General features: G+C 54.2%; 1 protein-coding gene across 3 annotated transcripts in view; it reads right to left on the bottom strand.

The window, feature by feature from the left end:
* Window positions 1–9,542: 9,542 nt before the first annotated feature.
* Window positions 9,543–23,749, bottom strand: part of Adgrb1 (adhesion G protein-coupled receptor B1) — a 57,425-nt gene continuing 43,218 nt past the window's right edge. For all 3 annotated transcript variants that reach the window (XM_038342795.1, XM_042055688.1, XM_042055689.1), the window contains exons 22-30: window positions 23,577–23,643; window positions 21,818–21,903; window positions 17,068–17,239; window positions 15,468–15,563; window positions 14,080–14,119; window positions 11,081–11,781; window positions 10,374–10,409; window positions 10,096–10,203; window positions 9,543–9,740 (exon numbers count right to left, since the gene is read on the bottom strand). In XM_038342795.1, the coding sequence (XP_038198723.1) occupies window positions 9,543–9,740; window positions 10,096–10,203; window positions 10,374–10,409; window positions 11,081–11,781; window positions 14,080–14,119; window positions 15,468–15,563; window positions 17,068–17,239; window positions 21,818–21,903; window positions 23,577–23,643 (1,504 nt within the window). The remainder of the gene's footprint in view (window positions 9,741–10,095; window positions 10,204–10,373; window positions 10,410–11,080; window positions 11,782–14,079; window positions 14,120–15,467; window positions 15,564–17,067; window positions 17,240–21,817; window positions 21,904–23,576; window positions 23,644–23,749) is intronic.

Here is a 23,749-nt window from a genome sequence, read left to right as displayed (position 1 = left end):
TGTTAAGTATAGTTTTGTGTAATTTGAGCTATATGCTTGGCTATAGATCCTTTTTTTAAATTAAAATAACACATGTTGAGAAAGGAAAGAGAAAAAAGTAACAGATCTGATGCACACGTCACAACCAGATGGGTGGTTTTTAAAATGTGCTTAGTGGAAAAATTTAAGATATAGATTAAGCTATAGAGCAGTATTGGAATGAGCCATGCTCTGCTCACTGGACCCTAGTTATGCAAGGCGCTAGTGGGAGGTGAAGCTGGGGGGAAGCTGGGGAACGGGCCACAAAGCTCCCCACACTCTCTTTGCACCTCTTTCTGTGCTGGAAATGGTCACAACAATCTTAAAGAAGCCTTTAAACAGGAACCACACATCAACTAAATTAGAGCAGTTCCTTGCAGGCGTGGGTAGAGTTCTGGGGACACAAAGTCTGGAAAGCCTGGGGCTTCTCGATGACCATGGCAGAAGGTGCCATTGGGTAGATGTAGTTAGCTCAGTCATTAACAGCAGAGAGACAGACTCAAGGAGGGAGGAGAAAGAGATGGAGAGAGAGATAGAGAGAGAGAGAGAGAGAGAGAGAGAGAGAGAGAGAGAGAGAGAGAGAGAGAGAGAGAGAGAGAGAGAGAGAGAGAGAGATGAACCAGCCTGGGACCTCAGCCAGTGCACCCAGGTGAAGCCCACACATAGTTGGCACCTTACACCATCTGCAAAAGCAGGACAATAGTGCCCCACTTGCAGAATTCTCAAACACAGGACTGAAACAGCAGTTAGAGCCCCAGGGTGAGGACAGGGACCAGAGCAAAGTTCTGAGCTCCTTGTGCTATCAGATGTGGCACAGGCACCCCCTTGACACATCTTAGATCTTCTGGCCAATAGGGCACAGAGGATGCCAAGAGGGAGCAGAAAGAGCCTGTGCGCTTCCCACACCAGTACAAGATGAGAGTGTGTACGAGATGCAATTATTGCAGAAAATCAAGAAGAGGGACTTCTAAAAGCTACCACAAAAGGTGGAAAGACCTGGAGATATGAGGTGGAGGAGACAAAAGACGCCAGTAAGCACAGCAAATGTAGGGAAAGATTTCAAAGCTGTGCGAATGGATCCTAAGTGTGGTTGTGTGCTGTCCTGAGGAATACCCTGGGGAAACAGCAGAGGACAGCGGGGCTTCAAGTTAGTCTCAGACAGGGTAAGCTTGAGGTCAAAAGTAACCACCCTGCCTGAGGGATGTCTGCTTACAGAATGACCTGGAACCTCTGTGCTCCTGGAAGACCCAGCTGTTCTCACCCTGCATCCTTCCAAACACACAAGGCAGCATTTGACAGGACTGTGGGGAATTTTCCACTATGACAATGGGAATTTTCCATATGTCTTTTGCAGTTACTGAATGGTTGAGCAGATTCAAAATACTGAAAGGTTATGAGAAAAACAGCAGGAAAGAGTCTCCCGGCTGACTAGTCACTTCCGCCACCAGAGGAGCAGAGGCTGTGTCCTTAATAGCTGGATGCCCTTCATTTCAATTCCATCCCACACCTGGGCAAAGTGTCATTCCCCTCGCCCCCCAGGCTGTAGAAAGTCTTCTTGGACTTCTGAGCGCTTGGCTCCCATGCCCCATCTCAGGCTCTCAGTGCAGCACTTGGGGGACTCTGTGATTGGCCATTTGGTAGCTTCCTTAACTCTGTCCTTTGGGGTTTTCATGGAGGTGTCATTATGTAGGCATGGTTAATAGATCACCGACAAAGGCAGAGGAAAGATCACAGGACACAGGAATAACACAGTCATCCATAAGCCGAGGAGAGAAACCAACCTGCCCACACCTTGGTCTTGAACTGCAACCTCCAAAACTCTGAGAACACACCCATCCCAAATAATTGGTTGACCCCTGGTGACCAGTTTAACCTTTGCCTTTAGTCCTTTTTCCTTTCCTGGATATTTCGGGAGACTGGCCATCTCCACCCACCAGTCCCGCCTTCAGCTTCCCTGTGACCAGCCCCTTTCTCAGCTGTGGAGGGCTCCCAGCTAGCAGCCATCTCTTTCGCTTACCAAAGACACTTGTCATCTCCAAGAAAGTCCCAGGAGTCATGTGTGTGTGCGTGTGTGTGTGTGAAAAAACAAAGACAGGAAGCAGATTTTATAAGATCACAGATTTGAGCCATACAACTGATCGTCTTGACTTTATGAGCGTGTGACTCTGCTCTAGGCTGAGAAAATGCGTATGGAATATTTATGAGAATGCTCACATCTTATGCAACATAGCATTTGCCATACAGGCTCCAGGCTACCGGCATGGTAGTTAAACTAGGAATCACAAGCAGGGGTGTACGCCCCTGATCCTCGCACTTGTGAGGGGAGATGGGGTGATGGAGACTTCCAGACTAGCCTGGGCGACCTAAGAAGAAAGACCCTGTCAGGAAAAAAAAATCATAAATTGCTAGATTTGTTTTTCAAAGTCTTACAGCTTAGAGCCCTTAAAACATGTATAAACTAACTTGCCTCGCCAAGTAAGTATTCCTGATAAAATTAGAAAAATAATTACAACTGAATGACAGAAATAACTTCTATGGGAACCTGTAGGATGGAACGCGAGTGGCGTGCTGAGAAAAGCCGATGGCCTAAAAATGCTTACATCAGACACTAAGAAAGGCTAACAATTAACGTGGGAGGAATCCAACTCGAGCTGGCGGTTGGTTTCCATTGCTGCACTCAGACAAAGAAGGAAGTGACAGGCAGAAGCAGGAATTAGCAAAGGGGCCCTTGCAGGGGCACACAGTGGCTTCCTTAGCAAGGTGACCCAGAGAAAACAGTTCCCATGTTGGGGATGGCAAGGGGGACCCGGCATGCCCATGAGAGTAGCCAGAGGCTATTATGAGCACTGCATAGTGATGTGTCTGAGGTAGAATCCCAAAGAAATCAAATGAACTAAAAGTGCCTTTTAAAAAAAAGTCCCAAAGCCTGCACAGAGCTATAATTAACCACAGAGAAGGATTTAGTTGAGGGGAGCGTGGAGGAGTGTGGGGTGGGGACAGCCTTGGGCGAACAATCCAGAGGGGACTCTAGGATGGGTGGTGGGGAAGGGTCTGAACCCAGCAGAAGCTGGAAGCATGGCAGCCTGAGTGCTGGGATGTGTGTGGCTCTAGAGGGAGACCAAGTTGTCCTACCTGACCCTGTGCCAAGCCCCCTTGGCGCAGACGCACTTCACATTTGCCAGTCCATGAAAGGCCCAGACCAGCTCTGCCAGCACTCCGTCTTAGCTCTTGCTTTGGTGTCAGTCTGGAAAGGGAACCAGTGAGCTTTCCCAGGTCCCTTGCATATGCACAGAAGACCATCTGGGGGAGGGGGAGGAGTAGCAGCCCACTTCTGTAAAGTGGGACAATGGTTGTGGTCCTGCCCCTCGGGATGCTGGAAGCTGTTACAAATATCTGTCCTCACCATCCCTCCATTTGGTCCATCACAAGGGGACAGACATAGGAAGACTCTCCACTGGGAGCCACTCCTGGGACCTACCTGTGTGTCCTGTGCCCCAGGGTTCCTTTCAGCGGCTGGGCTGTCAAGAACCTCCTCTGAGCACATCTTCATGTGTGCTTGCTTCAAGGTCCTTGTCCTGAGCAGAACCAGGCTGATATAAGGCAAATGATTAGTTTAGAGAGACCAGGGGGTGAACCAGGGGTGAACCAGGGGTGGGGCCAGGCCACCCAGAGGGAGGTCTTAGCAAAGTCTAGGGCTGAGTGCTTGTTGCAGATGCAGGCAGATTGAGAAAAGCCTGGTATATGAAGGAAGGGTCATATCTCTTTGGTTGAATCACTCACCACTAGTCACCCCAACCCATGTCCATCCTCCCTTTCTCCCATTCTGGCCTTGGTTCATTAGGGGTTGAGTTTGTCCTATGGATGGGCTCACAGAGGAGATTCTGAGAGAATCCTTGAACTTCAGCAGGGCCTGGGTTGCTCCAACAGATACAGAGGACAGGTGGGGGTACATGCCCGTGCAAGCCAATGAGGAGTGGCCCCAGCCCCATGTTCACTGTGAACTCAGTGAGGTTCAGCCAAGGAGTTCATTCAGAACCCAAAAGTCCTGGCTTGTAACTCCATACTCCTGCCAGGAACCCCGGGGAAGAGAGGACAGGAAGAAGTTAATGGGGATGCTGCCTCTAGCCTCCCCCATTCTTGAGTGAGGTCCATATGGTGTTCCCAGGAAGCCATAAGGAACCCAGCAACACCTCCTCTGCGCGAGGACAGCTGTGTGTCACTGTCCCATCCCGTGTCGGCCTCCTTATATCCATCTGGTCTCATTTCCCAGTGATGCCAAAGGAGTGGGGAAGGGAAGTCCCTGGGTCCCCATAGTACTTGAGTGAGGTCACACGATGACCACTGAGATTGGGAAGGCATGACTGATTGTCCTAAGAGTCCATACCTCTGAGTTCACAACCCCAGCTAGCAGCTTCTAAGGTCCCCAAAACTGACCATAGAAGTTCCAGGACCCAAGAACAGACTACTGAAATGAATTGTCTAGTGAGCTCTGGGCACCCCGAACAAGTCAGACTCCCAGGCCCCTGAGTCACACAGGCTCCCGGGGGAGACTCTGAGGTGCAGGGAGGGGAAGGTTCTGGAATCCACGTCAGTGGTGATGAGCTTGGAGGCCGGCTTCCTCTCTGCCTAGGCCTTATTTGGAGGTGCTTCCGCTGCGTGGGGTGCTGGCTGGCACATTTGCTTGCTGCTCAGAGTTCCTCCTGCCTGGTTATTTTTAGGGCCTGACAAAGGGGAGCCCGAAGCTTCTCGACTGCTCAAGAAGCTTTGAGTTAAAAATCTGGGGCCCTGGGAGTCCCTAGGGACTAATGGCCCCAGTAGGGAACCTTAGAGCAGGGTGGGCATGTGCAACATGGGGAAGAGCAGACTTGACCCCTTTCCCTGATCAGCCCTGAGAAGCCAGTGAGGCGGCAGCAGCCGCCCTCAGCAGAGCTGCCCTCCACAGCCCCAGCTAGGACCCTTAATGGGCAGGTGCTCAAAGGCCAGGTCTGAGATGTCTCCAGAGTCCTAGCATCATCCTCAGGGGGTTGATTCCTTAGGACCAAAGCACTAGCAAGGATCTGAGGGCAGAGCCAATGAGGACCACAGGACTTTATATCTATCTAAGAGTACTGTCTGGCCACCTCTGTCCATGAAGAAAGCCAAGGGGTGGTTGAGCCTGGATGGGAGTGATAGTTACTGGGCTCTTTGGGTGTAACAGGGAGCTGAGGGTAGAGTAAGGGAGGTAGATTCTATGTAGTAGAAGATTCTGGAACAAGTCCTAGGGTAGAGTAAAGAAGGGACATTCTATGTAGTAGAAGATTCTGGAACAAGTCCTAGGGTAGAGTCAAGGAGGGAGATTCTATGTAGTAGAAGATTCTGGAACAAGTTCTAGGGTAGAGTAAAGGAGATTCTATGTAGTAGAAGATTCTGGAACAAGTCCTAGACCAGCAGTATCACCTTGTACATTTGTTACCACCTGGGGACAGCCTGGAGAGGAGACTGGGGGATGGGTGGGCACCGAAGGATAGAGTTTTCCAGGGTAACAGAAACGCTCACACGATGGAGCACAAGGCAAGTAGGTTAGATGCAAAGTCTCTGCCAAATTGGGCCCAGGAAGCGGAAGAGAGGTCGCTGCAGAGGCAAAGCAAGAAGCACCGCTCAGGCCGCTTCCAGCAGGGCTCAATTCCGTCACAGGCAGGGATGAGCAAACCGAAGCAGGTAAGGAGGGGCATCCTCTGGATCGGAGGGGCGTGGGTGTTGATAGGAGCTCAGTACCTGCTGGCAGCGGCTCCTACTGGCTGCACACCCGGTTGACGCAGAGACTTGCTGTCCTCGTGTGTCCTTCCTTTCACACACCCCTCCTTCACATTCTCCAGTCTGTAGGAGCCAGGAACAGTAAACTGTAAGATCCCGGGTCCTGATCTCATCAGCACAATTGTCCTCCGCAGAGATCACAGTAGCCGACTGCCTTCAGCATCACCAGGACGAATACCACAGCCACAGCCGTGACCATCACCGCGACCAGCATCACCGCTACCCCATCTCACTGGCATCGTTGCTGTTACCATCACGACTGTCGGTTGCTGTTCCATGACCATTGTTATTAGTCTTATTGTTGTCATCATCTTCATTACCACCGTCATTCTGTCCCCACCACTTCCATCACCACCAGCAGCAGCATCACCACGATCACCAGCCTCACCGTCATCATTTCTACCACTATCCTCTTCGATACCATCACCACCCCCACCATAGCTACAGCTATCACCTTACCAACATCATTGCCACTCTCTTCGTGACGTCACCATTACCATTACTATTACTGTTATTGTTAACCTTACTATCACCATCATCAGCATCATCCTTATCCCCTTCACCACCCTCACCACCAGTAAAACCTCCAGTTCTATGTCTAGAAATCAAACTTACACCACTATCTTTGCCCCCAAGGTGTTCCAGCCATCACAGTGACCACCATCACCTCAAGTCCCACATATTCCCCTAAGGCCAGGTAGTACTAATGGTGGCAGGGGCAGGGTGACAGAGCCAGCTCCTCGTGGTTTTCCTGAATGTCCATGAGGTTATGAGGCAGCTGATGGCTCACCCAAAGAGCCCAGTAGTTGTTACTCTCGGTGTCTCAGGTTCACTTGTGGCAGGCTGCTAAAATGGGTGGCACTGGTGGTAAGAGGTCATGAAAGAAGGGCCCAGGAAGATCTCTTTAGAGGCCCAGCCAGCTTGTGGTGGTCACAGCCACAACCACAGGAGCCTTGTGGTATCAGCAACTGAGGATGGTGTCAGTGTCCTTGGGAACGACAACCATTGGTGGAGCCAATGGTGCCAGGAGAGCCAAGTTCCGGGCACAATCCCTCCTGACCTGTAAGATACCAGCAGCATCCTCTAATCACCCTGAGTCTCGTTCCTCCCTGTAGATAAGGCCTGACCCTGCTTGCTGGGTGTCAGGGACATAGCACTCCAAAGAGCTGGAGGAAGAACAAAGGGAACTGAAAAGAGGCCCATGGAAAGGTCCCTGTCCCCACGAGAGTTCCGGGCCAAGGCAGCACTCAGTACAGGACTCCCCTCGAAATGACTGAAACGAACATGGAGCCTGCTGAAGAAGGGCCCGCTGGAGCAGGACCCAGGGTGCTGATGGAGTAGAGCCTTCCCTGGCCAGCTTCCTATGCCACAGCCGGAAGTAGACAGCAATTTCTCTGATGAGTCACTCCAGGGGGAGGTGGTAGAATCCTGGACAGCCATGAGTCCTGGGCATCTCTTAGCACACATAGCTCTCCAGAGGGAGAGCCTGCAGAGGAGAGACTGTCTCTGGACACACGCTGCATCTTGACAGAACGTTGACTCCGGCAGTCTCCACTCAGAATTGTCTCTCCCTTCATGCAGAGGGTGTGAGGGGCTGGAGTACTCCTTGTGGCTTTGTGCTTTGGTGGTGCTGAGTGGGCAGGGACAGGGAGGTTAGGGAGCTGGCTAAGGATGCTTGGTCACTCCATGAGGACAGTGCTAAGTCTGAGCATAGATGAGCCCTCAGGGCCCAGACCTGGCCTACATGCACATGCCGTCTGCATAGGCAAGGTGGTAGAACCTCAGGGCCTTCTCAACCTGCACCCATAGACCCTCCAAGTTTCTTTTATTTCTTAATACCCAGGGGCAAGGAGGAGACCATGGCCAGCCAACTCACAGGAAGCCCCCCAGGTCTGGAAGACAGGGCCTCTGTGCAGACTGTGCAGTGTAGTGATGGTGATTCTATATAACCTGCAGGAGGTGCCGTGATAAGGCTCAGAAGCCTCCCAGTGCAGAACTTTTGCACAGGTGCATACAGTTCACGTTAGTCATGGCCTGGGTCAAGCCTGGATTGTATTTTTGTTGCCAAATCTCACCAAAACATTGGTGGATTTTTGTTTTGTTGTTGTTTGCTTTGTTATTGTTTGTGGTCTGTAGCTCGGGTTTGTGCTGGACTCTGCACACCCTGTTCTGAGCATCCTTGGACGTCACTTCTCACTTGCCATTCACCCACCCATGTTTGTGCACCCAGAGGTGTGCATGGCCATCACAATTTCCTGAGCTCACTGTGGTCACTGTTGGCAACAGTGCCAATCCCTACCCTGTCTCTGCCTGCTGAAAAGCATGATGATGCTCGTGTGGGGTGTGTGTAAAGACATGACCACAGTGAGAGTCATAGCAATGAAGGTTCGGGTGAGGTTATGAAAACAATCCATAGTGGATTGTACTCCTGTTCCAGCTCTTGGCATTTTGGGGTCTTAGGGGCTCCACATACCCCTCAAGGCCAATGGTCTGTATCTGAGTTCCAGCTCAAGCTGCAGTCTGAAGGAGACCTGAAGGCTCTGTCTACAAAGGTCCGGGTTTGTGCAGTCCCAGGGTTGGGTTTGAGTGGCTTAGGCTGCCCCCTGCTGGAAGTTCTGGGAATTGCAAGAATGCTGAAGTTGGGATACCATCAAGTGAAGGTGGCTCACTGGTGGTTAGGTCTCTGGAGATCAGACCATGACACATTTCCCTCACACATTCACTCTGTGGATGGAGAGCATCACCATGGCCTGGAGACAGGAAGTACTTAGTGATGGGCAGAGGCAGTTAGTACTGGGCTGAACACAACAGTAGTGCAGGCTTATCCAAGACGGGCTCAGGCAGGCTGCAAGTAAGAGGAGGACTCTAGACTCCAGCTCCACACATTGTGTCTCCTTTCACCATTCAGGGTGTTTTTTAAATTGCTACCTGTTAACTCTGTCTTCTCAAGTGACTCGGGAGCCAGTGAGTCCAATGTTTCTGGGGTGGAGAACTAAGGTAAGTCCAGCCTCAAGGGACCCCTTAGAGGGCAGGCACCCAAGGCCGGGCAGGGTGGGGGAAGAGGGTCATGGGTAGGCATGCAGGGCAGGAGCAGCCCAACTGCCGCTGAATGGGCCCAGGCTGCTTCAGAGAGATATAGACCACATAACACTGGGTTTTTAAATTCTTTTTATTGAAGAAAAGAAAAGGAGAGAAAAAATAGATTCCCCATACCACTTCTTTCCAGAGTGGTCTCAGTCCTGTCCCCGGGTCTCTGGGTCAGGACCATGCTCTCTGCCTGGGTCTGGGAGGGGCCCAGGGTTCTGGAAGGGAGTGGGGGGGTCTGGCTGCTTCCCAAGGGGTAGGGGTGTCTAAAAAACGGAGCCAGGCTGGCGGGCCACAGGCAGTCCTCTGCAGTGGTGGCTGAGGTGGGGCATCCTGGGGACGCTGGCCACACCAGGCCTGTCCATGTCCACAGCCGCCCGCCTGCCTGTCCGGGCTTGCCCAAGGAGGGCAGAGTCTGAGGCACCATCTGGCCTCTTGAGCCCTGTGCCCGCGGGCCATGCCACCTCCTGTCCTGTGTCTGGCTCTGGTCCCAGCACCGCGGGCCCTCTGCCTGGCCGCCTCCGAGCGCCCTGAGGCCGGGGCTGGACCCGGCCCGCCACCGCGAGCGCATCTGTGCCCGTCCTATGGTGGAGCGGGCAGAGCAGCATCCCACCTGCTGGCCCGGTGCGGGGCCACCGCCCGCCCGCTCAGACCTCGGTCTGGAGGTCAATGATGTCCTGGCCAACCAGTGGGATGGTGGCGCCCGCCTTCTCCCACTCCACACTCCGAAGCTCCAGTGGAGAAGGGGGCAGTGGCTCCAGCTCCTTCTTCACCCATGCGGGCGTCCCATGGGGCTTGCGGAGGCTCTCCCAGGCCCTCTTGTTGGGAGTCTGCTGTTTCTCTGGCTACTCGATGCCAGCAGTGTAGGCAGGGCAGGGGCGAATAGGAGTGAATCCATGGGAGAGAAGGGAAGAGAGAGAGGGCTCTGAAGGAGGGATTCCCAAAGAGCAGCAACCCCTGCATCCCACAGCCCCAGTTTTGGTGGAAATGCAGCTCCCATGATGGGGTCAGGGTCAGTGTTGTGGGAATGGACAGTCTGGAACCTGCAAGGCAGGGCCAGGCTCAGGATCATCCTGCCCTGCCCTGTGCACATCTGAGAGGGGAGAGCCAGCACAGGGAAAGACCAACCAAGACTCCAGGGAGCGAGGGTGTGAAGGAAGTGAGATTGGTGGTGGTTGGAGCAGAGCCCACCCTCCTGACCTTGCTGTCTACGCCTGGTACTTCCTTCTCCTTCTCAGCTGCATGCTGCAGCTTCCGGTTCAGGTCCTGGAACATGTCCTGGTGTCGCTTCCGTGTGTGCATGATCTTCTGTGGGTTGGGGCCACGAGTCCTGAGCCAGGATGGGCATCCACAGCCACCCCCTTGTCCCACCTGCTGTTGATCCCTGGGCTCTGACCTCAAGCCCTTCCCCAGCTCCCACTTGCTGAAAAGGCTCTAGTAACCAGCCTGTCTGTCCAGAGAGAGGCATCTGCACTTACCTCGAAGTCCAGTTCTGCATACCGTGATTTCCGCCGCTGCAGGAGAAAGGGATTGTGTGCATGGGCAATAAGTTCCCTAAAATTGCCTAGACCACATGTCCAGGCCCTCCTGCCTGACATTTGAGGAAACACCAGCCTGCCTTCAGGGTTCATGCTGAGGGTCTATCAAGTACCCAAGGTTGCCTGTTCCCTTGGGATACAGGTCCAGCTCTGGGTCCAGAGGGTGTGCTGAGACCAAAGGGAAACCCGACAATGCTGAAATGTGGGTGGGGTCTCAGAGTCCTTACTCCAACACTACCCCAAGTTCACTGTGTGTGGTGAGGTCTCCCCTCCCTGCTCCAGGCCTTGTCCTCTCTCTGAAATGTCCAGCTTAGCCAGGCTACACAGGTTAAGGAGAGCTGATCTTGGGGCTACAAGGCTGAACCCCTAAAAGTGAAGTCAGGGTGCTAGCTGCACCTAAGAGGTTGAAAGCTAGATGGCAGCACATCCTGGGGGTCCCATCCTGACCTCAATCCCATGTCCTAAAGGCTGAATGAGGCTCCCGGGGCACAAGCACTAGGCTAACGACAGAGACTGTTGCTCTGTGAAATGGGCTTGAGTACATAAAGATTCTGGCCCTGGGCTAGCCCTACCCACTTCTGATATGCCCTCAGCCCTTGTCTGGGGGTTCTCCCATCTCTGCTCTGCAGACTCTGAACCACCCTCACCTCCAGGGAGCTCACTGACAGAGTGGCCACGTTCTCATTCTTGGTCCCAGCACCTGAACTGGGTCCTGGGTGGGCCGCAGGCTCCCCTGTATCCCCCAGGCTGGGGGGTGCAGGCTCCAGGGTAGGTGGTGGGGGTAGGGGCTGCTGGGGTGGAGGGGGTGGTGGAGGTGGAGGTGGTGGGGGCTGGGCAGGGGGCACCTCAGGGGGCGCACCACCTGGGGGCTCACGGGCAGGTGGGCTACGGGTGGGGAAAGTGGCGTCAGGCGCCATGCTAAGGTGGATGAGGCGGGTTTGGGGCATCTGGTCAATGTTGATGCTGTACTTGGGTTCCTCCTTGGGTTTGGGCCGGAGTGTGGCTGTGGCTGTGGGCAGGATCACGTAGCTCGTGTCCAGAGCCTTCTCCTGAGCCCGGCTCAGCTCTGAGTCCAGTTTCTTGAAGATGTCCCCATCTCCGATAAAGGAAGACTTAGGGGCCTTGTCCTTTTTGAGGGTGAGGGAGTGGTTGGGGAAGTCGGGCAGTGGCCCACCGGGGTAGCGGGGTGAACCGTGCAGGTGCAGCTTGGACACATTAGCTGGCAGGCTGTTGAAGGTGGGGGGTGGGCCCTTGGCCAGCTTGAGCTTCTCCTCTTCGGGCAGTGATGGCCGCTTGAAGGTGCCTGTGATGGTGGCTGTGCGGCAGGCCGCGATGTCTTTATTCAGTACTAATGGGAGCATCAGAAAAGACAGCAGATAGGAAGCGGGGGTCAGAGCGGTGAGGTTGGTCTGCAGCAGCAGGGGCTCAGCTTGGCCAATACTGCTGCCACACCAGCCCTGACACCCACCCCACCCATGCTGGCACTTGGACAGCCAAAAAGTTCCTTTGCCTTTTCCAATGAGGCTGGCCCATGCGAGTGTCTGCCTGTCTCCCACGACAACCAAAGACAGTCACTCATATACAGCCCATCACGGCAATTCTGAAAGGCAAGCAAGGGTGCCCTCTGCTGGAAAGCACAGGAACAAGCTACCTCCAAGTGGGCAGAACAGCTTCCTCTACTGAGTCCAGGCTCCCCTGTAGTGCTCAGTGTACACAAGTCCTTGCAGGGGGGTTGTGCTTGCCACAGGCACATCAGCCCCAAGGACCAAGAGACCTGGCACATGAGCTCAACCCCTATGAAGGGCTCTCCTGCCCTTGGTCGTCCCTCCACCTTGAAAAAGTCCTTCCTGAAGTCCCCACCCGTCCACCTCTCTTGGGTTAGTTATTCCAAACGTCGAATCATCTGGCATGGGTTCCAGCTCACTACATACCCCACCTGTCACTCGTGCATCAACTTAGCTCCACTGGCCAGCAGAGCACCAGACTAGCTCTGATCCAAGGCAGCTGCGCACTCTGGCTCCTCCTGGGCACTCTCTCTAGAGCAAGGCCACACCCCCTTCTTAGGAAACTTGGCCCAGATCTGCACTGTTCTGGTCACATCTAGCCCAGCCTTGGGGCCCACCAGCAGCTCTTGCCATCTCATCAATTATGGTCATTCACATCATCCTTGTTCCTCAGGCCAAAGGTCCTTCACTCCCAGCTCACCTTCAATGACAACCTTTGGCTCTTCCAGACTATCAGCCAGTGTGGCAGTTTAAATAAGAACGGCCCCCATAGGTCATATTTGAATGCTTAGACACCAGGGAGCGGTACTGTTTGAAAAGGATCGGGAGGTGTGGCCTTGTTGGAGGAAGTGTGTCACTGGGGGTGCACTTTGAGGTTCCAAAAGCATCCCATGCCCAGAGTCTCTTGGCCGAGGGATCATGACATAGCTCTCAGCTACCGCTCCAGCGCCTGCTTGCATGTCACCATGCTCCCCACCATGATAATGGACTAAAACTCTGAAACTGTAGGTAAGCCCCCAACTAGCTTCCTTTCGTAAGAGCTGCCTTGGCCAAGGTGTCTCTTCACGGCATAGAACAGTGACTGAGACACCCAGCACTGTCCTCTTCCAGCCCTTCCCCAACACCCCAGCAGTAGACTAGCCATCTTTTCTACCAATCTGTATGCCCATCTCCAGGACCTCCTCAGCCTGCACATCCCAACCTCTCCCAACAGGCACTCTGCCTATCACGGACACCTATCCACGGACACCTATCATGTAATGATACATGCTACACTATCATGTGCCCATCAGCTACATCCAGCCCACAGCACCTTGTGCTCTATAAGGCACAGCTGGGCACAGGAAGCCCAGAACATACCAACAGGGTGGGCCAGCACCCAACCCCCACTGCTGGGCTGTGGAGTTGGATCACTGAAGACCAGGGAAGGACTTTTCCACCCCATCTCAAGGTTATCTCCTCCAAGAATCCCACCCAGGTGGCAGCTGACAATGCCCACTTGGGAACCAGATGGAGTAAAGCCAGATGGCACGTCCATAGCCAGAGACTATCTGCTATTGCCCTGGCCCCTGGTCCTCAGATGCTATGGCCTGAAATTGGCATCATGGGGAAACACTGAGTCCCTTCTTGACCTTGGAAGCTAAGCATTAGCCTAGGGTCCCAGTAGCAGGTCCTTCCCTTTTCTTTCCTCCCACTACTGAGGTCTCCCATTCTCAAAGTGCAACTTGCCCCTCCTCCACCCCAAGTTAACAATGAAGAAATGAAGACAACACAGAACACAGGTGCTTGAGGGAGGGCAGGTAGGGGCAGGTGACAATGGAGTGTATGGGCAGAGGCAGGAGCAGGGCAGGGTTTCACACAGAAGTGTCCTACCTGCTCTGCCCTATGAGGGGAAAAGGGACAGACAGACGAGTGAAGGGGTACCAAAGATGGTCCCAGCCAGCATGGGCTCCACGACAGCTTTCTAGGCTCATGCCCACAGGATTCCTGAAGACTTGGCGGGGGGCGGGGGATGGAGCCCAGGTTGGGCCATGTGGTAGTCGGTGTGGGATGGGGACAGGTAGGGCACACAGATGCTGGGAATAAAGAAAGAAGCAGATGGGCCGACTGGCCACCATGGCTCTCACCTGTCAGGCGCTCACCTGATCTACAGGCCAGATCCACATCCTTCTCAAAGTCAGTCTGCAAGACAGAGACCAAGGGCAAGATGAGGGTAAGGCTGGTAGCAGGTGGGGTTGCAACCTGCAGGGTAGTAGGAAGGGGGCCACCAAAGCCATACCCACACCTCAGAGGTCACAAATATGCTGATATTGTCACCAAGAACCCCAGCCCACATTATTAGTCCAAGGGCCACATGGAGTGGCCATGCATCTGTATGCTTGTCTATGCAAGCATGGATGTGTCTGTCAGCATTCACATGCATGTGTGGTAGTGTTTCCGTGTGCTCGTGGTACATGTGCCTTTGTGAGGGCAGAGGACTGTACTGTGTGAGCGTGAACATGTATGTTGAGAGGAATATTGTGTGTATGACTCACACATGAGTCAGAGTTCACGTCTATGCATTTATGTGAAGGAGCATATGCACGTTTCTCCATGCATGTGTTTGTGTCTGCCTGTGTGTGCGTGCAATCAACCATGCGTCCTCTCCCTCCAAGGCATCATGGAGCAGCCGGACTCTGCCCCTCTGGCCATGCTCCCCCAAAGCCATGCAGCTGCCAGGGCTTCCAGAGCCTCTGCCATTCCATCCAAGACAGACAGCATGGGACAGACACAGACCTGGGCCAGCACCAGCCTCCCCTAGAGCAGAAACATGGTCCCCACTGCATCTCTGAGGACAGCAGCTGGGGAGGCCATAGTGGTGACCCAGGACCACCTTAGGAGCTTGGGTCTAGAAGACCCATCCAGAGGCCACAGGGCTCCAGGGGGGTCAGTCTGGCCTTTAATCTCAAACTGGAGGTCTTTCCCTGAAATGCAGGAGCCAGGATGCTGGGAAGGTGGCAGTCTTCCCCTGAGGTCAGAGGTCAGGCCAGGAGAAACATCAAGAGGAGGGAAAACTGTGTCCCCAAACAACAAAGTACCTTTCCAGCTGACACCTGTTCCCTCTAGATGGTGGTAAAGACCCAGAGGGTTGGCCCTGTGTAGACACCACTTGGAGATGCTCCCCAGTGCCTCACCCCTGGGGTACAGGACATCTGGGACAACACATGGGTGATGCCAGAGGGGCGAGAAGCTGGCCAGCAGAGCCCAGGGCTCTGCTCAGAAGTTACTATGCCTAGATCCCATAGTTGAAGCAGTCAGTATGGGTAAACTCACAGTTAGCTTGTGCACAGTTCTGGATAGGCCAGCTTTGAAGAAGGCAAGGATGCACACCAGCCCCCTCCCAACTCATCAACAGCCTTTCCCAGCTCAAAACCCTGGATTAAGGATTTCAACTTGGGCTCAGAGTTCACCGATTAGGGCTACGAGGGCCCAGAAGAACTCTGGGCACAGGAGAACCTAGAGGCTTACATTCCCAGGCAATCAGTCCTACCATGAGCTGCGCGTGGCCATTCTGGAAGGAGCCCCCTGAGTCTCCATTGCCCTCCTCTTGGCGGTCCACCACACGGCACTTCACAGCATCCTGAACCTGGAGGAGGGAAAGCGTGTCAGCAGAGTCAAGACCCCTCCTTGTGGCACAGCAGTGCAGAGATAGGATGTAAGATGAAGACATTTGGAGTTTCTGATGCTGGGAAGGAGCTGCAGACTCCACTGGCTGGAGGTCACTGTAAGAACATTAGCCTAACGCAGGTACCTGGCTTCAGGGCCAGTCAGTACCCCCAAAACCCATCCTGACTGCAGGCTGGATGGACAAGGCTAAGACCAGCCACAAGGCCAGCGTACATTTCGGCAAGAAAAGTCAAGAAAGTGGCTCATCACCCAGGATAATAGAATCAGCATGAGGAAGGACGCAGGATCAAACACTATCCTGAAATCCAGGCTCTGGAGACAGCAGTGAGGTTCTGAGACCTGCAGCAGGAACCATACACAAGGGTTGAAGGGGGCTTCATGTGCTCACCCTACCCAACATGGAGTTGTGAGCCCTCTGGCTACTGGTCACACCTCAGCTTCCTGACAAGGCTTTGTGAGGATGCCAGTCCTAGGGCCACATCTTAGTGGGATGCTCTTCTATGCTGCTAACATCTGTCCTGTTAACTTCCTGGAGTGTCAGCTGGCCCTGAAGAAGCCAGAACACTGAGGGAGGAGCGGAGGGCAAGAGTGTGACTTTAGTGCGGATCAATAGCCTTACAATACGAGGCTAGACTTCACCTGCCTGTGCGCTCCAAGTCAGGGCACCTGGAGGGCAGGGCGACCGAGAGTGTGGATGCAGTGCTCAGGCAGCCAGGGCAAGGGGCAGGGCTCAGAAGCCACTCTTCCCTGTGCGCTGCAATGGGGCTGCAAGGTAGCTTCCCACAACTGAGTGACACATGACTAGCACAGGAAGGAGGAAGGCGGGCACAGGCTTTGTGATATCCTCACAAATACCTTTGCAAATTCAGGCAGCCCTCTTTCTCAGAGTGCTCCTCCGGAGTCTCCCTAGAGGATCAGCGGCATCTGACCTCACCACTGCCCTGCCAGCCCAGGCTCTTCTGTCCACTGAGGTCCCTGGTTTCTGCGGCTACAGAGGGCTTTTGACCTCTTATAGCTGCTGCAGTTCAGATCCCTTGGCAGCAGTCTAGAACATTCCAAGAATAATGGAGGCAGCAGGCTATTTCTAGCCCCTAGCCATGTCCTGACTCTATCTGGAGCAGAAGTTGGTCTGATGAGGTAAGACACACTTCCATCCACTGTGCAGCCTCTCTGAGATCAGGACAGCCACTCAGTCTCATTACTGTCTCCTGCTGGTGGCCATCCGGACATAGTTGGATAGGAACCTCATGTTCTCACCTTCTGAGAGGTTCAGAAAATGCTACAAACACTGAGTACTGGCTTTCCTCCTCTGCCCTGTCAGCCACAGACCTCCCATAGCTGATGAGCTATCCTTAAAAATAAACTATCCCCTAAAAGGAGCCATTCCCAGCAACCCTGGCTACATGCTGGGCACAGGTTCACCTCGAGAGGACACAGGTAGATCCCAGGCCCAGGGTGCCCACCTCTCTGCGCAGAATACAGTGGACCATCACGATGACGAAACCCTCCAGCGAGTCAAAGACAGCAAAGAGGATCTGGAAGAGGGCGGAGCGGCGGTCGGTGACAGCAAGCACGGCAGACATCCAGGTCAGCGCCAGCAGCGGCAGCACCACGCAGGAGCTCCACAGGGAGGCCCTGGGGATGGAGGGCGTCAGGGCGGCCCCGTGGGCGCTCCACCTCTCCTGAGGACACCCCTTTCCCCCATCCCCAGGCCTGAGGGCTTGCAAGGGACCCAGCCAAGTAGAGGAGCGCTTTGGGAAAGAACTTGGACCCTGTCCAGGAGGTGACAGAAGGGTGACAGACAGGAAGGGCACAGGGACGGGAGAGATGCTCGGAGCAAGGTAGCCCCTGATTCCATCTTCCAGGCCCTGAGCCCTGGACCCTAAGATCCAGGGCCCCAACTGCAATACAAGATGGCTGTGGGAGACAGGAGTCTTGGGAAATACTAAGAGAAGGAGAGAGAGAAACTGTGAGGGAGAGACAGGACAGACAGTGGACAGTTGGACAAGGCCAGAGGGTCAGAGAAGAGACCAAGACAGACAGAACAGACACAAAGGGTGTTCTTCCTCTTCCGGGGCTACAGCTCACCTCCTGAGTCTCAGTGCTCTCCTGTGGCCCCAACCTGAGCCACCCCTACCTTCAGTCCTGTCTCTTCGAGCACCTGGCTGGCACAGGGAGCCTAGCAGCCTGAGCCTTCCATCCCCTCCATCAGTACCTGGCCTGCAACCACTGAGCTTTCCCCCATGCTCAGGTGGGGACATGCTGCTGCTTTGAGGCCATGGGACATGTGACTACTTGAGAACTGTGCCTTGTCCCCAGCCTCAGCACTGCTGTGGTTCCCAGGAACCGCTGTGGCCTGTCTATATCCCATCCTTTCCAGGAGTCAGGTGGACATCGGATCACTTGTTCCTTCTCTCTTAGGGTCATACTGTCCCCCACAAAGGAGATGGGAGAAGGGGACTGAACAAAGAGTGGGATCTAGGGAAGCAGGGCTTATGGGAGAACCCAGTTGGGCAGAGGATCCCCCAAACTCCTACCAAACCAGAGTATAGCCCTGGCATGGGGTCCTATTTGGGCTCTGGCCTCTGAGGTCACATAGCAGGCCACAGTAACCCTTTACCACGGCCTCTTCCAGGCCTACCTTTGTGCCCTTGTGAAGCCATGCTATGCTGACCCCAGGGAGCTTCCTGCCCCCAGCCACAGCTATCATCACTTGGTGAACACAGCAACTACCTGTAGCCAGGACACTCAGGACTGGCTTTCTCAGCCCCGCCCAGATCTCTGTCAGTTCAGGCCCAAACCAGGAATCACCTTGATGACCCACCTTTCCCTCAATGCCCTGAAGTGTGGGCTCCTAAACTGTACCTCAGTCTTCATTTCCATTCAACTATACAACCTATCACCCCCTTCTTAAGAGGGAATCCCACGGGAGGCACAAAGCCCCAACTCATGGTTCCCTGCTAACCCCACCCATACTTTTGGAGCTGAGGACAGTGTGGAGTCTCCCTGCACAGTGCCAGCTACTCCACCTCCCTCCCTCATGGCTGCAGAAGCTAGAAGTATCTCCCCCTCCCAACCCCAGTCCGACCAGTCCCTGACCCTCTAGTAAATGACTTCCTGTCACTGGAAGGGCCATTCTCAGCTCCAGCCTTGTTTCCAGCACAGCACCAAGCCCAGTAACCCCTTCCCTTCCCTTCAAAGCAGACGTTCTTTGAGCAGGGACCCCTGACACCTCACGTCACCTGTGTCTGGTGCAGGAAAGGGCTCCCCATCAGCAGAGATCCCTTGTTTTCCCACAAGGTCAGCCCTGCCATTTCTCTGTCTCCTCCAGTCCGCCAGTTTCCAGATCACTTCCCCAGGAACCTAGAGGAAGTGGAGTCACAAGCTCCCTAGAGACTCCGATACCCCAGATCACCAAAAGAGTTCCGGAGACCTTGGTGTCACCACCTCCAGCTGCTGCCTGACCTTTAGGATCCCAGGACTCAGTTGTTTAGTTCAGGCTGGACCCGAGTTCTTCTGCACTCCACCCAGAAAGACTGCTGATTCAAAAGGTGGTCACTGGGGCTCACAGCAGTGTGGGGCCAGCATGGGAACAGGCTGGGTCCTATACCATGTACATCTCCTTACCCGTCCAGCATAACCTGGCCCTCATATCTGCCTGAGGCACCAAGAGTCCTGGGCTCCAGTGCCTGCTCAGAGAATGAGCACGAGGACCTGAGAGGGTTAGTGTTTGGGGTCTCTGCTACTGCTATGACATGAAGGAGGCAGGGACCTGGATAAGATGACCTTCTATGCTGAACACAGCTATGTTGTCACAGCCAAGTCAGGGATCAATATCCCTTGCTCTTTGTATCTTGTTCCCATGGCCGTATCTTCCTGATACAGACACACAACATACATACCCACTGGGGATAACATATCTGTTATACATGCATCCATACACCTTTGTCTATGCCCAGGTATATTCTTAAAGTTGTATGCTTACAGGTACAACAATCACCCCCACACACACATACTCGCACCTACTCACCACTCACCTGTTCACACTTGCACGCTTTCTTCCCCCTGTCTGCACACTTACCAGTCACTCTTACACATGGGCACCTCCATGCAAAGCAGCACACTGTCCACACACCCAGCGACTCTCACATATGGGAGCCTCTATGCACACCTATAAGCATACCCACTCCCACACAGGCAACATCCCTATGCACAGTGGCACACACATACTGTATACATATCCAGCTACTCTTCTACGTGAGCAATGCGCACAGGTTCATTACCTGCCCCCTCCCTGCCAAACACTCATATATACACACTCACATGACTCTATCACCTATCAACTTGTCTTGTGGAGGTGGGGGCTGAGGCCAGGCTCTGGGCCAGCATTGTTAGGGGAACGCAGGGAGCAGCAGGAAGCAGTGCAGGCCCACTCCACCTCACCTTGGACTCAGTCCCTCTCTATACCTTAGCTGACCCACTCCTTGACTCCCAGGTGTTTTATATGCTGCATAGCAACCAGGCCTTGAGTTGGGTGAGACGAGCTTGCAGGCTGAGGGCAGGTAGAGGGCATGGCTGCCTTGGATATCAGAGGGGACGGCAGAAATGAAAGAAATGAAAGAAAAACATAAAACAAACAAATGTGACTCAGGAGAGAGCAGAGCCCATGCAGGGCTGCTCCAAGGTGGCAGCAAGGCACTAACATGGCGTTACTGGTGGCGTCGGAGGTGACTTCAGCAGCAGAGAGGACTCCGCACTCGGCACACGTGAGGGCACGCCCGAGGGGGGGCACGGGCAGCTGACTGCAAGTGAAATCAAAGGCTGAAACAAAAGCAAACAGGTTCCCTCGAAACCGCGAGGCGAGGAGCAGAAACGGTAGCCTGAGGCTCTGTCATCTAAGGGACCCAAGCCTAGGGCATCTGCTGCCTGACGGCATGCCTTGGTCACTAAGTGTAGGGAGCAGCAAGATCTGACGGAGGCCTTGATATCCTTCCTCCTCCCACGTGTGCTGGGTCATGGAAGGAGGATCCACCTGCAGGCCTCACAAGGACAGCAGAGATAGGCTGAGCTGTATGGCAGCCCTGTGTGTGTGTGTGTGTGTGTGTGTGTGTGTGCGAGCACACGTGGTGGGGAGAGGGATGTGTGTGCATGTACACACAGCATCTATGTACACCTTCCCATCTAGGCATTGGTTCACGACACCCATAATTGGGGTCTGATTCCAGCTCTCCCAGCTTTCCCCAATCCCTATACTTCTGTTTACTCTGATAAGAGGGGATACAGTCTTGGCAGCTTCCTTGTGGCTATTCTAAGAGCAAATCAAGCAGGCCAGTGCTGCAAAGTCCAAGGAAACCTTCACACCTACAACTCCAGCCACAGCTCAGCCCACGTGTGTGAGGCTTGGACTCTGATGTGGGCCCACTGTTCTGGGGTAGACAGCAAGACTGAGGCAGAAGAGCACCCAGCACAGTGACAGAGTCCCCTCAGCCCACTTAAGGGCTCTAACCATGCACCCAGAGAAGTCACTGGGCAGAGAAGGAGGAACCAGAAAAAGAGACAGTGAGAGACAGAGAAAGACACCAAGCAAGACAGGCACAGAGGGGAGGGGCTGGGGTAGGACCCCCACAAAGACACCAGTACACCAGCTGCAGGATGTAGAAGGTGGGACAGGGAGAACTCTGGGCAGGGCAAAGCTACCACCCCAATTTCCTGTGACCCTCCAATGTCCCTAAGCTGAGGCAGCAGTGACACTCATGTTATCCTCACTCCCAGGACAACTCACAGAGTAGGTGCCTGAGTAGTGTGGGAAGAGCATTGTCCCACCTGTCCCTAGCTGTCCTCCAGTGAAGAAGGCACCAGACAGGCAAGGCCTCTTATGGGATTCAGGGGACAGGGAGAGCACTCCCAGACTTGGGCCTGGGGTGCACTCCCACCAGCCTGAGCCCAGCAGGGGGGGCTCTCTTTGAGAAACGAGCTTGGAAATGTTTCTGGAGACGCTAATGGGTCCCATCTTGTTACAGGTCTGATAAAGAAACTGAGGCACAGAGCACAACAGAGACTGACCGGCTAGAAAAAGCCTTTAGATTCTGTGCCCCAGTTTCCCAATCTGCTCCAGGACACCTGAACTGTCAGACTGGATTTGGGACTTAATGGTGGGTGGGCTCTGGGTCTTTCCAGCCAAGAAGGGCAAGGTGCCAGGGCCACAGGGCCTACCCTGCCCGCTCCTTCAGCTTCTTGTCCGTGATGCCGTCCTTGGACACGAGCTTGTTGAACACCAGGATTCCGATCACCATGTTCACCTGCCGGGCAGAGGCAGGAGTGGGCCAGAGCCCAAGGGTGCCCAGATCAGCAACGGCCATGCCCAGAATGTCCACAGATATCCAAGGGTGACTCATGTGCCCCCACAATTCAGACCCCAGTGCTGGCCAGTCGGATCCATACAGAGTCCTGTCTTCAATGTACCCTACACCACCAACACCCCTCCCCTGATCCCTGATGATGGTGAGCTCCCAGCCCAGGGCCAAGGATGGTTTCACCGGCTGATCTTGGTCACCCCTTGTTCCTGATCTCCTCCAATCCCATTAACCCTCAACACCACTAACAATTTCCACTGGGTGCCTCCTGAGGGCTTCTTAGGGCCTCAGGTGCGTCTCTAAGCTGCTAGCCAAATTACTATACAAGGTAAGAATCATTCCTAAGTCCACAGTCAGTCTCCATGCCCTGGGGTCTCTGTCACCTTGCCTCTCCTTGGCTCTCTCTGCCAGGATGTGGGACAAGGGACAAGGCCTTGCTCAAATCTTACTTCTTATTCCCACTCCAAGAGAATCCTTGAGGGCCCCTAGGTAATTCCTTTTTTGTAGAAAGGCTTCCAGGACCCTGAGGCTTTGGCCTGGCCCTAAGGGGCAAAGGTCAAGGTGGGGAGACACTCTAAACTCTTGTGCCAGGGATCATGCCCAGCGGCCCAGGAACTGACAGTTTCTATGGATTCCACACACAGGGCACTGTCTCCTGGTGCAGTCCTGCCTCCTAGCTTGCTGATCATACAGCTGGGTTGCAGGTATCCTTCTAGGCCAGGCTACCCTTCTGCAACAGGCTCTGATTAGCTGTCACAGGAAGAGTGGCCAGGGCAGAGGATCCTTGATACATGAGGACAAGTAGGGGTAGGAGCCTTTTTTCTCAACCGTCCCTCATGCAGACCCTGCAGCCCGCTCTGAAACAACACCTAAGTCCAACTGGTTGGCAGCCACCCTCCGAGGCACTGACCAGTGATGCCCATCTGGCCTTCCATTTGGGTGCCTCTGAGGAGTAAGGAACAAGGACTCTGGCAGTCATCCAACTCTCTACCACCTACACACTCTCCTCAGACCCACTACTCACACTCTGCAGGGTCAGTTGCTCCTGGGCCACCTGTCTGGTAGACTGACTTGCACCTAGCTCCCTGACCACCCTTCCCCGACAGAAGGTGAGACGGGGAGACAAGGACTAGAGAGAGAGCATCTACTCCCATGCTGAGCCAAGCCATTCCTGGCTTTGGGCCAGTCTCCAGCTGTAGTTTTGGACTCTTCTCCAAATGGGCATGTCAACTGAAGGGCCAGGGAAAGGCAAGGTCCCTCTGACACCAGGAAGCAAGCAGCCCTAGCTCTTGGCACTCAGGGTGCTGCCAGCTGTGGTGGACATGCATGACCTGGGCCATGTCTGCTCAATTCCTGCAGCTACAGCTGTCCATCTGTCCATCTGTCCCCACCTCCCTGTTACTCACCAAACCTGCAAGGGCCTCCTGGCAGGTGTATAATCAATGCCCAACATCCAGACAAGTCATGCTCATGAGGTAAGAGAAGGACAGTGCAGCACACTGAGCAACGGGAGCGGGGTGAATGGAGCTGACGAGCATCCCCCGTAGGCCAGCCAGGGGCAGATAAAGACCCAGGGGTCCAGTTTGGGAGATAGGGGAGGGGAGGGGCTGTGTCAGTACCAGCACAACTGCAGCAGCTGGTCCCACGAAGGCATACAGAAGTCCCCCCTCCAGAGAGAGCCAGCAGCTGGGGAAGAGACAAGCTGTCAGTACCCAGCCCCATGCCCAGTAGGCAGCCAGAGTGTCAGGAAAAATATATGAACAGGGTGACTATAGAGGAAAAAGGGAAACTT

This window comes from Arvicola amphibius, chromosome 9 (assembly GCF_903992535.2).
Source record: "Arvicola amphibius chromosome 9, mArvAmp1.2, whole genome shotgun sequence".
NCBI lineage: Eukaryota > Metazoa > Chordata > Mammalia > Rodentia > Cricetidae > Arvicola > Arvicola amphibius.
Note: the sequence above shows the minus strand (reverse complement) of the source record. Positions and strands in the feature narration are given on the sequence as shown.